A 13,227-nucleotide genomic window follows, 5' to 3' on the forward strand; every position below is an offset into this window, starting at 1 on the left:
GTTCTATCTGCTCTACCACGTGTTGGCAGTGATCACACTCTAGTCATGTTAGACACTAAAGCTCGGAAGGTTACCTCCCCCGAACCCTTTCGGTTTGAGAAGTGGTGGCTTGACCAACCAGATTTTAAAGAGCTTGTTTGCAAAACCTGGACTAACATTGCTTTTGTGGGCAATTCCATGGATAACTGGTTGAATAAAACTAGGATTTTACGGAAAAATATTAAAGGATGGAGTACCAATCTGGAAGCTCATATGAAAAAGAGGAAGAAAACCCTTCTCCAAGAGTTTGACATTCTTGATGTTTTTTCTAAAACTAACCGAATAGATCCCAATGATAAGACTCATTTGGAAGATATTAAGAAATAATTAGAGGAGATTTGGAAGAAAGAAGAAATTTCCTTGTGGCAGAGCTCCAGAGATAGGAGGATCAAAGATGGTGACAAGAACAACAAGTATTTTCATGCTTTAGCTAATCATCGCCATAGGAAAAACCACCTTTATGAGCTAAATGGGGAAGATGGCCCAGTTCATTCCACTAAGGAGATGTTGGATATTGCCACTTCTTTATACAAGAACCTCTTTAGTTATGAACATAAACATAATATTTTCTTGGTTCCTTCCTTTTGGAAGAAAGAAGAGATGGTTACTCCTGAGGAGAATGAGGTGTTGCAAAAGAACTTCTCTGAGGAAGAAATTAACAAGGCCATTTTCAGTTCCTATGCCCATGGTGCTCCGGGACCTGATGGTCTTTCCTTTGTGTTCTATCAATCCTTTTGGGATTTGATTAAATCTGACTTCATGGCCTTAGTCAACGACTTTGAGGAGGGGAAGCTTGACATCTATAAGTTGAGTTTTGCCATTATTGTCCTAATCCCTAAATAAGTCGATGCCAAGGATATGAAGAAATTCAGACCCATTAGCCTTGGAAATTGTGCTGCTAAGATCATTACTAAAGCTATGACTGCCAGACTATCCCCCGTTGGGGATAGACTGATCTCTCAAAATCAAACTGCTTTCATCAAAGGGAGATTTATTCTTGAGTGTGTGGTGTTGGCTCATGAGGTTATCCATGAATTCAAACGATCCAAGACTCAGGGAATTGTGCTCAAATTAGATTATGAGAAAGCTTATGATAGAGTTAGTTGGGAGTTTCTTTTTGAGATGTTGGAATCAAGGGGATTTCGGTCTAAGTGGATCTCCTGGATTAAGTGTATTCTCTTGAAAGGTACTTTTAGTGTTCGTATTAATGATGTGATTGGCCCCTACTTTGTTAGGGCCAAAGGTCTTAAGCAAGGGGACCCCATTCTCCCATCCTCTTTAATCTGGTAGCTGATGTTTTTTCTAAAATGCTGGCTAAAGCAGCTCAACAAAACCTCATTTCAGGGCTTCTGCCTCATGTGATTAAAGGGGGGATTACCAGTTTGCAATATGAGATGATACTCTCCTCTTCCTCGAAACTCTTGTGAGAAAGCCAAAAACTTTAAATGGATCCTTTCTTGTTTTGAAAACCTTTGTGGGATGAAGATCAACTTCCATAAGAGTGATCTGCTTACTATTAACATTGAGGAGGAGGAGGGAAAATCTTTTGCCCAAATTTTTAGTTGTAAAGTGGGATCTTTTCCTATTAAGTACTTGGAGGTGCCATTACATTATGACAAGTTATGCATGGAAGATCTCCAACCAATCATTGACAGGGTCATTAGATGTATTTCTGGGTGGTTAGGCAACATCTTACCTACAAGGGGAAACTGATTCTTCTTTGTGCTTGTATTGTCAGTATTCCTGCCTACCATATGGAGTGATTAAGTTTCCAAGGTGGACCATTGAGGCCATTAACTCTCAAATGGCCCATTTTTTCTGGGGGAATATTGGGGACCAGCACAAATATCACCTTGCTAATTGGGGATTGATTACTAGGAAGAAAGCCTTTGGGGTTTAGGTGTGCCTAACCTTAAGGAGTTTAATATGACCTTATTGGCCTCATGGGGGAAAAGATTCTTTGACAGACAGAATAAAGACTGGAAGGATATCTTATCTTTCAAATATAACACTGAATCTCCCAATATTCTTTGGGCTAAACCTGATAATGGATCTTCCTTCTCGAAGAGTGTAACCTGGGCTCTTAATGCCTCCAAGACATTCTATAGGTGGAAAATTGGTAAGGCAGAAATATTAAGTTTTGGCATGATACTTGGGCTGGGGATTGTTCCCTAAAGGTGCAATTTTGGGAATTATTTTACGTTCGCAACCAACCTGACTGCACTGTCTCTCAGGTTTGGGATGGGATAGAGCTTAAGCTGTCATTTAGAAGATGTGTTGATATTAGAGGAGTAGATAAATGGAACTAGTTACTTGATATTATCAAAAAAATCCCTATGTCTAACTCCCCTGATGTTTCAATATGGATGTTGGAATCAAAAGGAATATACTCTGTTAAGTCATTCTATAATGCTATTAACTATGGAGGGGTGGCTTCTGCCATTGGTGACAAACTTTGGAAAATTTTATGCCACAGAATATTCATGTTTTCCTTTGGCTAAGTGTGTACAACAAAATACTAACCAAAGATAACTTAGCTAAGAGGAAAAATGTTGAGGATCCTTCCTGCTTATTCTGTTCTGAGCTGGAATCAGTTCAACATCTTTTCTTTGATTGTGTAGTGGCTAAATGCATATGGAAAATCTTTGCTGAGTTCTTTCAAATTTCAATTTCCTGTTTTAAAGACATCTGTGCTTTGTGGTTGATTTATAAGAAAAAACCAGTTCAAAACATTTCTGCATCAATGGTCTGTTCTCTGCGATGCCACTCAGGAGCTGGTGCTATGACAATTCATCTCTAAACTGGACAAGTTCAGAGCAGAACTTCTGCGCATCGCCTGGAGGAGCTGAATGCTACACGTGTTGATGTTTCTGTTAAAATTTAGCTTGTTTCTCTGTTTAGAGGTGGTGCCTTGGCTAAATTCTTGTTTTGAGATATTTCACCTGTGTTGGTCTTTGTTTGTTTGTGTGAGAGTTGTTAAACTGGTGGTCTGTTGCTTCATCAATAAAGTGGATAGGGAGAAACCCCTTTTATTTTTCTAAAAAACCCAACCTTAAATATGGATCTTATTTTTCACAGTTAGTTTCAAAGATAATGTTTTTATAAAAGAAAAGTAATTAATTGCACAGAGGAGAAAACCAGATCACGCGCGGGTTTTCTTTTTGGTTGTCGTGGCCGCGCTTTTTTTAAGAGGGCTCGCTCCTGCGAACGGACGTTCCGGCGCCAGCTAACTCATTTGAAAACGTTTCTGGCCGGTGCGCCGGCCGAACCTTTCGGCCGGCCGCACACGACCCGCGCGACCCCGCTGATTAGTCATGCAACATTTTTTCGTCTAAATTATTGCAACCAGCGTCATATTTGCTACAAACGTTTTTTTTTGCTACATTTGTCCAGTAAAAAAATGCATATACATTTGGTTGCAACTCCAGTTTGTCGGATTTTTCGGTACAATCGATGTTTTTTACTTTTCCTACAACCGTGTTAATTTTTGGTACAACCGACATCATTTTTTGCTGCAACCGTTCACTAAAAAAGTTGCATACACGTTCACGTAGATATTTGTTACAACCGACGTTTGACTTTTGCTACCACGTACCATCAACTTTGTTTTTTTGCTAGGATCACGTAAATATCTTTTTTGCTACAAATTTTGTTTTTTGTTGCAACCATTGAAAAAATTGCTGCTTCGCGTCGAAATTTGCTGCATCGAGAGAAAAAATGTTACATAAAGATCTAACGATGTGGACGCACGAGGGTTGATGGATCGTGCGGCCCGTGAGCGCCCGACCGAAAGTTTCGGTCGGCGCGCCGGCACAGAGCACTGGCCGTAATAATTCATTTGAGTATGAGAGCAAGTACAATAAGGTGACATAAGCAGGCTATAAGGATTAGAATATTATATCCTTGCTTAGTTGGAGGAGAGAGATGAGGAGAGAGAAAAGAAGCGGACTCTTGGTGAGTAGTCAGCTGCAGCACAAGACCCAAGACAGTTTGTGAGATTGTATGGTGGGCCAACTACTACTAAAATAGTATACATCTAAAACTTACTATTGTATATGTCGACTATTAGGTTGGCTCTATATGACATGACAACTCCTTATAGCCGATTGTTGGCTGTATTATTAACCATGTTTTGAGGGAGTAATGTTTTTTTAATCATGGAGTGACTTTTTTTTCTGATACACATGTGAACGTGAAATGTGTTCGATGATCCAATCCGAAAAAACCCGTAATAGGCACATCCTCCCGGTCCCAGCAGCCCGCGCCTCTCGGCGGCGCTTGCTCCCCGTCGGCGAACTCGCTTCTCCCCGGTTCCCTCGGCGCCGCTCGCTCCACCCCGCTGTCCCTCGCGTGGCGCCGCGGGTGCGCCCGCGCCCCCACCGTTGCTGTGGCCTGCTGTCCGCACGCGCCCGCGTCCTGGTCCCCGCCTCGTCGTCACCGGAGTCGCGCTGCGCCGTTCGCCTCCTTGCCCGAGACCTCGTGACCTCCTCCTCTCTCCTGCCCTAAATCGGTTCTGCGGGTTGCGGATTACGCATGTCGTCCACCTCCTGCCTAGCCCCTCTCGCTCCGCGGCTCCCCTGCGCTAGGGTTAGGCTCCCACCTCCCTCCGCCGCCGCCGAGAGGCCATCACTCAGATTTAAGCCTCGCGGGGCTGCTCCCACTAAGGTAAGGCCGAAACGCCCCCCTGCTCTCAGGTTCAACCGTTTGACTTTGTTTCTGCGTAGCCGGTCGTGGTTGTCTGCCGCAATTTCAGCAGCCAAGCCTTGTATGGGTATCACAGTGCTCGGTATTGTAGCCGCAACATTGCTATCCACATGGCCAATCTGAATGTCATGCCCATCAGTTTGCTTTGTTAGTGTCAAAAATGGCGTGCTGCTTGCGATAATTTGATTTTTTTTAATGTTTCTTGTGCTCGTGTGCATTTAGGGATGGAGGCTGGTTCACCTCTCGTGCTTCAGGCAGGAGCAAGACGTGTCAACAACATCTGATGATGGCACTGGCTTCAAGTACAATGAGCAGGCAGAGATCTCAGGGGACCCTGATCTGGAGGAAGACGGTCGAAGCCCCAACACAGATGATCAGAATTATGTAAATGGAGACTGGTTTGTTAGGGCGCAGAAGGTTCGTCTGGTTTATTTTTTTGCTTTCCAACTTCATTGTGTTTTGACAAATAGGAATTTCAGATGTAAATTATATTAGCGTCATACTGCAAAATGAAGCACAGTATGCACGATACAATAGAAGTAAAACTACCAGTTTATATTCTCAGTTGCTCACTTGAAATACTATTTGAGAGCTTAAGAGATAAGATGGCTGTGCGACTTAGCGGAAACGTCTTACCCGATGAGGGCGACGTGTTGCATGTTATATAGCAGGGTGCAAACCTGTGGATATGCGTACACGATAGATTTGAAAGGAGTTACAACTTGGAGAGGAAGTAAACTAGAGATAGAATATTTGAATACATAAAGAGAGATAAGTAGTTTGAACAACTATCTATAGTCTATCTCTATCCTAAATATCTCCAAGTATCTTGCGGTTTAACACCCTCCCGTAATCACAACTTTATTAAGTTGAGATTATGTTTGAAGACTTCAAAGCTTCTGGTAGGCAAGGCTTTTGTAAACCCATCTGGAACTTGATCACTTGAGTTTATGAACCGAATGTCTAGCATTTTACTAGCCACTCTTTCTCTGACAAAATGAAAATCTATTTCAATGTGCTTTGTCCTGGCATGAAAGACTGGATTTGCAGATAAGTATATTGCACCAAGATTATCACACCATAGGCAGGGAGCTTTAGAGCTCTTTATACCCAACTCCTTCAACATAGATTGCACCCATATAATTTCAGCTGTTGCATTGGCCAATGCCTTATATTCTGCCTCAGTGCTTGATCTAGAAACAGTTGCTTGTTTTCTGGCACACCAAGATATAAGATTAGGTCCAAAAAATACTGCAAAACCTTGCAATCCATAAGTGACAATTTTTCTAAAGAGCACCTACTAGACTTCTGTATTTTGTACTGTCATTTTCACTAAGGAGTTCTCCATCCATAAGTGACACTTTTTCTAAATTGGATAGTGGAGTAGGTGCAGGCTTACAACCTTGCAATCCTGCCTTTCTTACCAAATCTGTAGCATATTTTTTTTTGGGAGAGATGAGGTCCACCATTGAGTTTCTTCACCTCTATCCCTAAGAAGTAATGAAGTTCACCTAGATCCTTAAGAGCAAACTCTGCACTCAGGTCCTTTAGCAATCCTGAAATTGCCTCATCAGAAGAGCTTGTAACAATGATGTCATCAACATAGATGAGAACAAATATGGAGGTATTGCATTTTGTATAGATGAACAGTGAAGTGTCAGATTTTGATGGAACAAAACCAAGTGCTTGCATCTTTTTACTAAGCCTGGAGTACCATGCTCTTGGGGCTTGCTTTAGCCCATACAGTGCCTTATCAAGCTTGCATACCAAGTGAGGTGATTTTTTGTTCTCAAACCCAGGAGGTTGCTTCATATACACTTCCTCTTCTAGAACACCATGGAGAAACGCATTATGCACATCTAGCTGTCGAAGACTCCATCCCTTGGAAACAGCAATGGACAAGACCAAACGAATAGTGGCAGCTTTAACAACTGGACTAAAAGTATCCTCATAATCTATACCATACCGTTGTTTGAAGCCTTTTGCCACAAGTCTTGCTTTGTAGCGGTCAATGGTTCCATCAGACTTTCTCTTAATTCTGAAGACCCATTTACAATCTATAAGATTTTTACCATGTGGTGTAGAGACCAAATGCCATGTTTTATTTCTTTGTAGAGCTTGATATTCTTCACACATTGCATTTTCCATTTTTCATCACTGAGTGCCTCTTCAAGTGTAGAGGGCTCCCTTGATTCACCTGTAGAGCAGACAAGACCATGCTTGGTCATGTGTTTATAGTTAACAGGATGAATCACCCCCTTTTGCAACCGTGTACGACGAGGAGTATGAGCGGGATCTGGTGCTGGCGCTGAAGATCCTCCAGCTCCTGCGGCTGCTGATCCCGAGGCAGATCCTGTCGCCACTGGCGCCTGGTCATGGCCGACAGCAGACCCTGTCGCTGCTGGTGGATGGATGTGGCAGCCTGCTGAAGTAGTTGTGGAGGCACGTCCACAGAAGATCCGGGGTGATCAAGTGGGTCATCATTGGCCAATGATGGCCTGGGTGCACCCGCCCCCGTGTCGCCGTCCGCACGCGTCGATCGGTTTGAGGAGCGCCGCGTGTAGTGCAGCGGTTGGGCAGAGAGGCGCCTGGTTGTTGTCGGCTCTGGCGCTGGCGCCTTTGTCGCAGGCGGCTCACCGTTGTTTCCTGGAACGGATCCCGACGCGCCGTTGTCTGCTGGAGCCAGCCCCGAGGCTGATTCACCGCACGGCTGCACAACCGTTCCCGCAGTTCCCGAGGAGGATTTGCTCCTCAGGCTGCGGCACATGCGATATAGCTCATTCGAGCTGATTTCTTCAAGGGTTTGATCACCATTTTTATTCCTGCTTTCTACAACATCATCCGAAAGCTCAAGTGTACTGGTGAGAGGGTTAGCCAACATAGAATCATCACAATTATTAACACCCCCTTGATCATACCCGGAGAAGATGGATGGAAAAAGGAGAACTTCTTTTTGAAGAAGAGCACCTGCATTTGGGTGGAGATCTGAGAATGGGAATTTGGTTTCATCAAAAACAACATCCCTGGAGATGTAGACACGACCATGGAGATGTAGACACGACCAGTGGATATGTCAAGGCATTTTACTCCCTTGTGTTGAGCGCTATACCCTAAGAATGCACACTGTTTTGAGCGGAACATGAGCTTTCGATTATTGTAGGGACGAAGATTGGGCCAACAGGCACAACCAAAGACACGAAGTGTTGTGTAGTCAGGTTTGGTGTGGAGAAGACGTTCTAGTGGAGTCTCTATTGTTGATGACACGAGTGGGAAGCATGTTTATAATATGAACAACAGTGAGAAAAGCTTCATCCCAAAATTTTAGTGGCATGGAGGCATGAGCTAGTAATGAGAGACCCACTTCAACAATGTGGCGATGTTTGCGCTCAGCTGAACCATTTTGTTGGTGAGCATGAGGGCATGACACATGATGGGAAATCCCCAAAGTTTGGAAGAAGGAATTTAGCTTTTCATATTCCCCTCCCCAATCGGATTGGACAGTGATAATTTTGCTTTCAAACTTCCTTTCAACAAGGGCTTGGAAGTTTTTAAAGACTTCAAAATATCATATCTTCTTTTGAGAAGATAGATCCATGTGAACTTGCTATAGTCATCAATAAAACTTACATAGTAAGTGTGTCTACCGACAGAGTTAGGAGCAGGGCGCCAAACATCAGAGAATATTAATTGCAAGGGTTTTGTGGAGACACTGGTAGATATTGAATAAGGTAATTGATGACTTTTTGCTCGCTGACAAGAATCACAAATAGCTTCGACATTACGCTCACCAACATACGGGAGCTTATTTTTCCTAAGTAAAGTATTGATCAAAGAAAAAGAAGCATGTCCTAATCTATCATGCCATCGTGTGGTAGAAAGTTTGACGACGCCACACACTTGTTTATGAAATCCGCGACGCTCCGGGATCAACGGATAGAGCCCTCGAACACATCTACCTCGATAGAGTTTTCTTGGTTACCTGATCCTTGATCAAAAAGTAGGTATGAAACTCGAGAAAAACATGATTATCAAGAGCAATTCTGTGAACGGAAAGGAGATTTTTACTGGCACTAGGAACATGCAAGATTTTCCTAAGATGAATTTTTCTACTAGGGGTATTAAAACGTGAATGACCTATGTGGTGTATCCTCATACCTTCTTCACTGGCAGTGTGGATTTGATCCTTGCCGTGGTATTTTTCCTTCATGGTCACCTTCTCAAGTTCATTGGTGATGTGGTTGGTGGCACCGCTGTCGACGTACCAGTTGGTGTCGATTCCATAGGAGCCATCCGCAGCAGCAACAACCTTGTCCTCATCTTGAGAGGAGGCATCGTCCTCATCATAGCGGTACCAGCAATCTTTGGCGGTATGCCCTGGTTTGCCACAGATCTGGCAACGAGAGGCCTCCTGCCGAGATCGATTGGAGCCACCACGCCGGCCCCGATTGTTGGTGGAGGGAGACCGGCCAGTGTGAGAGCTGGAGTTGCTGTTGGAGCCGCCGCTTCTCCCCGCGTTGCGAGGCGAGCTGCGCTGACCACGACTACCGCGGCCATGGTACGCGGCGTTGGCAGAGGACTTGAATCCACCCGAGCTATGGAAGAGGGCCACGCGCTGGTCAAAGTTGCTCATCATGGAGAAGAGCTCATCTAGCGTGACCGGCATGACCCGAGCGTCGAGGGCAGAGACCAGGGGCTGGTAGTCCATATCCAGCCCATGGAGGATGTAGGAGACGAGTTCATCATCTGGGAGTGGCTTGCCGGCAGCAGCAAGCTCATCTGCGAGCCCGCACATATAGGCAAAGAAGGTGGAGACGGACTGTGTCCCCTTCTGAGCGCTGATGAGGGCCGTGCGAATGTTCACGCGGCTGAGCGACTGCGACGAGAACATGCCCGCCAGAGCCGCCCAGAGTGCGCCCGCCGTGGTGATCGCGGTCACCTGGACGAGCACCTCTTTGGAGAGGTTGTTGAGCAGGTACCCGAGAACTTGCTGGTCCTCCCTGACCCAAGTTGGGTGGAGGGGATTGGACGTAGTGCTGGCCGTCCCATCTTTGTCGGTGGAGACTAGGGTTTTGGCCGGTTCCGGTGAAGATCCGTCGACGTAGCCGAAGACGCCGACGCCCCTCAGCTGCGGTACGATCTGTGCGCGCCACAGAACGTAGTTGGTGCGGGTAAGCTTCTCCGTGATCTGGTCATTGAGGTTTGGGTGGGCGGATCCGGAGGAAGACATAGCTGCGGCACTAATGGCGATGGAAAGCTAGATGCTAGGAGGATGAAGGGCTCTGTATACCATGTGCGACTTAGCGGAAACGTCTTACCCGATGAGGGCGATGTGTTGCATGTTATATAGCAGGGTGCAAACCTGTGGATATGCGTACAAGATAGATTTGAAAGGAGTTACAACTTGGAGAGGAAGTAAACTAGAGATAGAATATTTGAATACATAAAGAGAGATAAGTAGTTTGAACAACTATCTATAGTCTATCTCTATCCTGAATATCTCCAAGTATCTTGCGGTTTAACAATGGCAAAATATTTTTCATGATCGATAAAGGAGGCATTGGGAATTACTCTGTCAAATTGAGTTACTGAATCACATCACTTCTACTAGCATCAACTGGAGGCTTCCTGATAACAAAATTAGTTGTTGCACTTGAATTGATTTTCTTACCGATATAAGCATGTGCTTTTCTTTGTTTGTTTGGTGCCAGTCAATGTGTGGACCGAAGGAAAATAGCTATCATTATGCATATTTTTTTCCTTGTGCTACTGTATTGGGTTGCATGTCTATCTGAGTTTATAAGGAACCTTTTGGATGACCAATTTATCATACCAATGTTTAATAATATATAGGTGAAAGTGCTTGTCGTTTATACGTTTATGAATACCTGCCATTTTTGGGCCTTGCACCACACTTTCTCATCAAACCCAGTTGTTGTATGATATGATATCTTGCACGGTCTCTCACAAGTATATCTAAATCCTAATATTCTCATTGCCCCAAAACTAAATAAATCATAATATTCTCCTTTTGTGTTACTCTTGTTGCAAACATTGTGGGATGTGTACTTATCTGGCAGAATATTCTCATCTTATCGTTAATATAACTATGAAATTAATTGCCAACTATCATTAGATGTTTGATTGGTTCAGGCGTTCATATTTGTTCAGTGTTGGTGTCTAATTTGCTAACACCTCTGTTCCTAATTATAGGACGTTTATGATATTTCAATATGGACTTTATACGGACTGAAATGAGCGAACAAACACACTAAAACACATCTGTATACACCCGATTTAGGAAAAAAGTTAAAACACCTTATAATTCGGGACGGAGGGAGTAGATATCAACTGTTAGTCGTTTTCATTTTTAAGACTTTGACTTTGTCCTGTGAATCAATGAGAATTCTGAATATATGTCACAGATAAAGGAAAATCTACAGGAAACAATATTCAGATTTTGGAACGGGCGCTGGGCGGTACCTTGGACTGGACAAACAATTGCCCAGGTTAATTCTCTACTCATTCTATTAAGTCTTGGTCTTATCGGACATCCATTTTGCTAATTCAGCAGATATCTTCTGGATATCCTATGGGATGTAGGGCCAGTTGTTGTTTTTCTGATAACGTAATTTGTCCCTGTTCCGTTAGATTTTCTGTATATGGACATAGACATATCAAATGTGAATCTGATATATAAGATGTCAAACCCACGTTGATACTTTATTTTGAATATGATATGAGACACCAGACAGATATTAATATTGCCCTTATGTGTCCACCTATGATTTTCTTACCCTGTAGGAGATCTTATAAGTTATAACAAGGTACTCTGCATTACCATAATGCTCTTTTTTATTTTTTTATGTTGTCCCCAACTCAGCTCCTGTGTGGGACATGTTATTCATGCATAGCACCTCGCTTAGAATTTTGCCGCTTCCTCTTGTTAAAGGGCTAACAGGGATGGGGAACGACAGAAGAAGAATTACATCATATTTGTTATCGTGTCACTCACCTTTAGGCTTCTAATTCTAATGTGGGATTAAAGTCACAACCATAACACAGGGGCCACTCCAAACAGGCTGGGTATAAAAATATGCTCCCCTGTAAAGAAAAATAAGTTATGATGCATGTGTAGCATATTATGTACATATATAATAGAAAGGAATGGATGACTGTTCCTGCTGGTTATTGGTTGTCTTTCTAAAGATGTCAGTTAAACAGGGAATGTTGATTTGAATATAATGATCTCTTTGCACTTTACATGAATTTGGTATTAATGGTACCCAGTTATACTTTTTGAATACAGGTCATGTTTTTGTGGATTGCGACATTTTGGCTTGTGGGTTCCTGGATAGTGCCATTCTTGGCTCATGCTGCTGGCTTTAGCAAGGAAACACTGACACACAGAGGACAAGCATTATATAGCCTCGTGACGGACATAACTGAAGGCCTTGCTGGGATTGCTATCCTTCACCAGTGCCTTGGTAGATTCCGCCCTCTTCCTCCAGGCTGGTTTGAGTTCAAATTAAAGGGCAGATGGCATTGGGATGTAGCGTTGGGGTGCCTGTTATTCCCACTGGTCAATTTGCTTTCTCACATCAACATCAGCCTAGTTCATATGTCATCAGGGCCAGTCGCCGGGGTGTCAAGTGTAGAGCAATCCATTGTGGCCCGTGACCCGGTGGCAATGGCCTTGTATGCCGTGGTAGTCACTGTATGTGCACCTATATGGGAAGAGATTGTATTCCGTGGTTTCCTTCTCCCATCTCTAACACGATACATGCCTCTTCCATGGTCGATCTTGCTAAGTGCCGCGGCGTTTGCGCTGGCGCACTTCAACGTGCAAAGGGTGTTGCCGTTGATATTTCTCGGGGTTGTGATGGGAGGCGTATTTGCCAGATCACGCAACCTATTGGCATCAATGGTGCTTCATAGCCTTTGGAACGGTTTTGTATTCCTGGATTTGATGAAGTGAGCTATGACGGTATTGTTGTCCGGCTTGTCGATGTCTCCTGTGGAGTTTCCTCCTTCCTTTGTGTTTTCATTTGGCATGGAGAGTAAGTATAAAGAAGCTGTTTTCATTTGGCATGGAGAGTAAGTATAAAGAAGCTAACGAAGGGTGGCGCTCAGGTTGTTTTATGTGGAGAACAGACAAACAGAAGAACATTTTGAAGATTTTTGTGTAGGGGTCAGATAGCCATAGTACTTGTGCCCAGAAGCATGTTTCTTACTCGCATAAATTATATATGCGCGGGATGCCTCCTCGTGTATATAATTCCCCATTCATATGTAATTGTGCATTTTGTTCTTCATTATGTGCCCAGAAATACAAATTCCTTGATATATGTTGTCCAGTGGCTTGCCTAGCTCCCATGATGTACCATGTCGTGAAAATTGCACCACGTTTTTTGAGCTAAACAACCCTGACAAATTCTAAATTCCAGATAAATTATATTTGGTCTATCACAATACCGGGAGAAATAT

General features: G+C 43.6%; 1 protein-coding gene across 1 annotated transcript; it reads left to right on the forward strand.

Moving 5' to 3' along the window:
• The first annotated feature begins 4,270 nt into the window (after window positions 1–4,270).
• Window positions 4,271–12,744, forward strand: LOC123403253. The gene is made up of 4 exons (XM_045097196.1): window positions 4,271–4,704; window positions 4,966–5,160; window positions 11,166–11,249; window positions 12,050–12,744. The coding sequence occupies exons 1-4, from the start codon at window positions 4,573–4,575 to the stop codon at window positions 12,716–12,718; spliced, it is 1,080 nt and encodes a 359-aa protein (XP_044953131.1). The 5' UTR covers window positions 4,271–4,572; the 3' UTR covers window positions 12,719–12,744.
• The last annotated feature ends 483 nt before the right edge of the window (window positions 12,745–13,227 follow it).

The sequence above is a fragment of the Hordeum vulgare genome, chromosome 6H (assembly GCF_904849725.1).
Source record: "Hordeum vulgare subsp. vulgare chromosome 6H, MorexV3_pseudomolecules_assembly, whole genome shotgun sequence".
Taxonomy (NCBI): domain Eukaryota; kingdom Viridiplantae; phylum Streptophyta; class Magnoliopsida; order Poales; family Poaceae; genus Hordeum; species Hordeum vulgare.

Bases quoted from the DNA above. Each gene is read 5' to 3' on its own strand.
- LOC123403253 (XM_045097196.1), top strand. From the start codon at position 4,573: ATGTCGTCCACCTCCTGCCTAGCCCCTCTCGCTCCGCGGCTCCCCTGC. The intron at 5,161-11,165 runs GTTCGTCTGGTT...TATATGTCACAG, and splicing joins GGTTTGTTAGGGCGCAGAAG to ATAAAGGAAAATCTACAGGA. The intron at 11,250-12,049 runs GTTAATTCTCTA...TTTTGAATACAG, and splicing joins CTGGACAAACAATTGCCCAG to GTCATGTTTTTGTGGATTGC.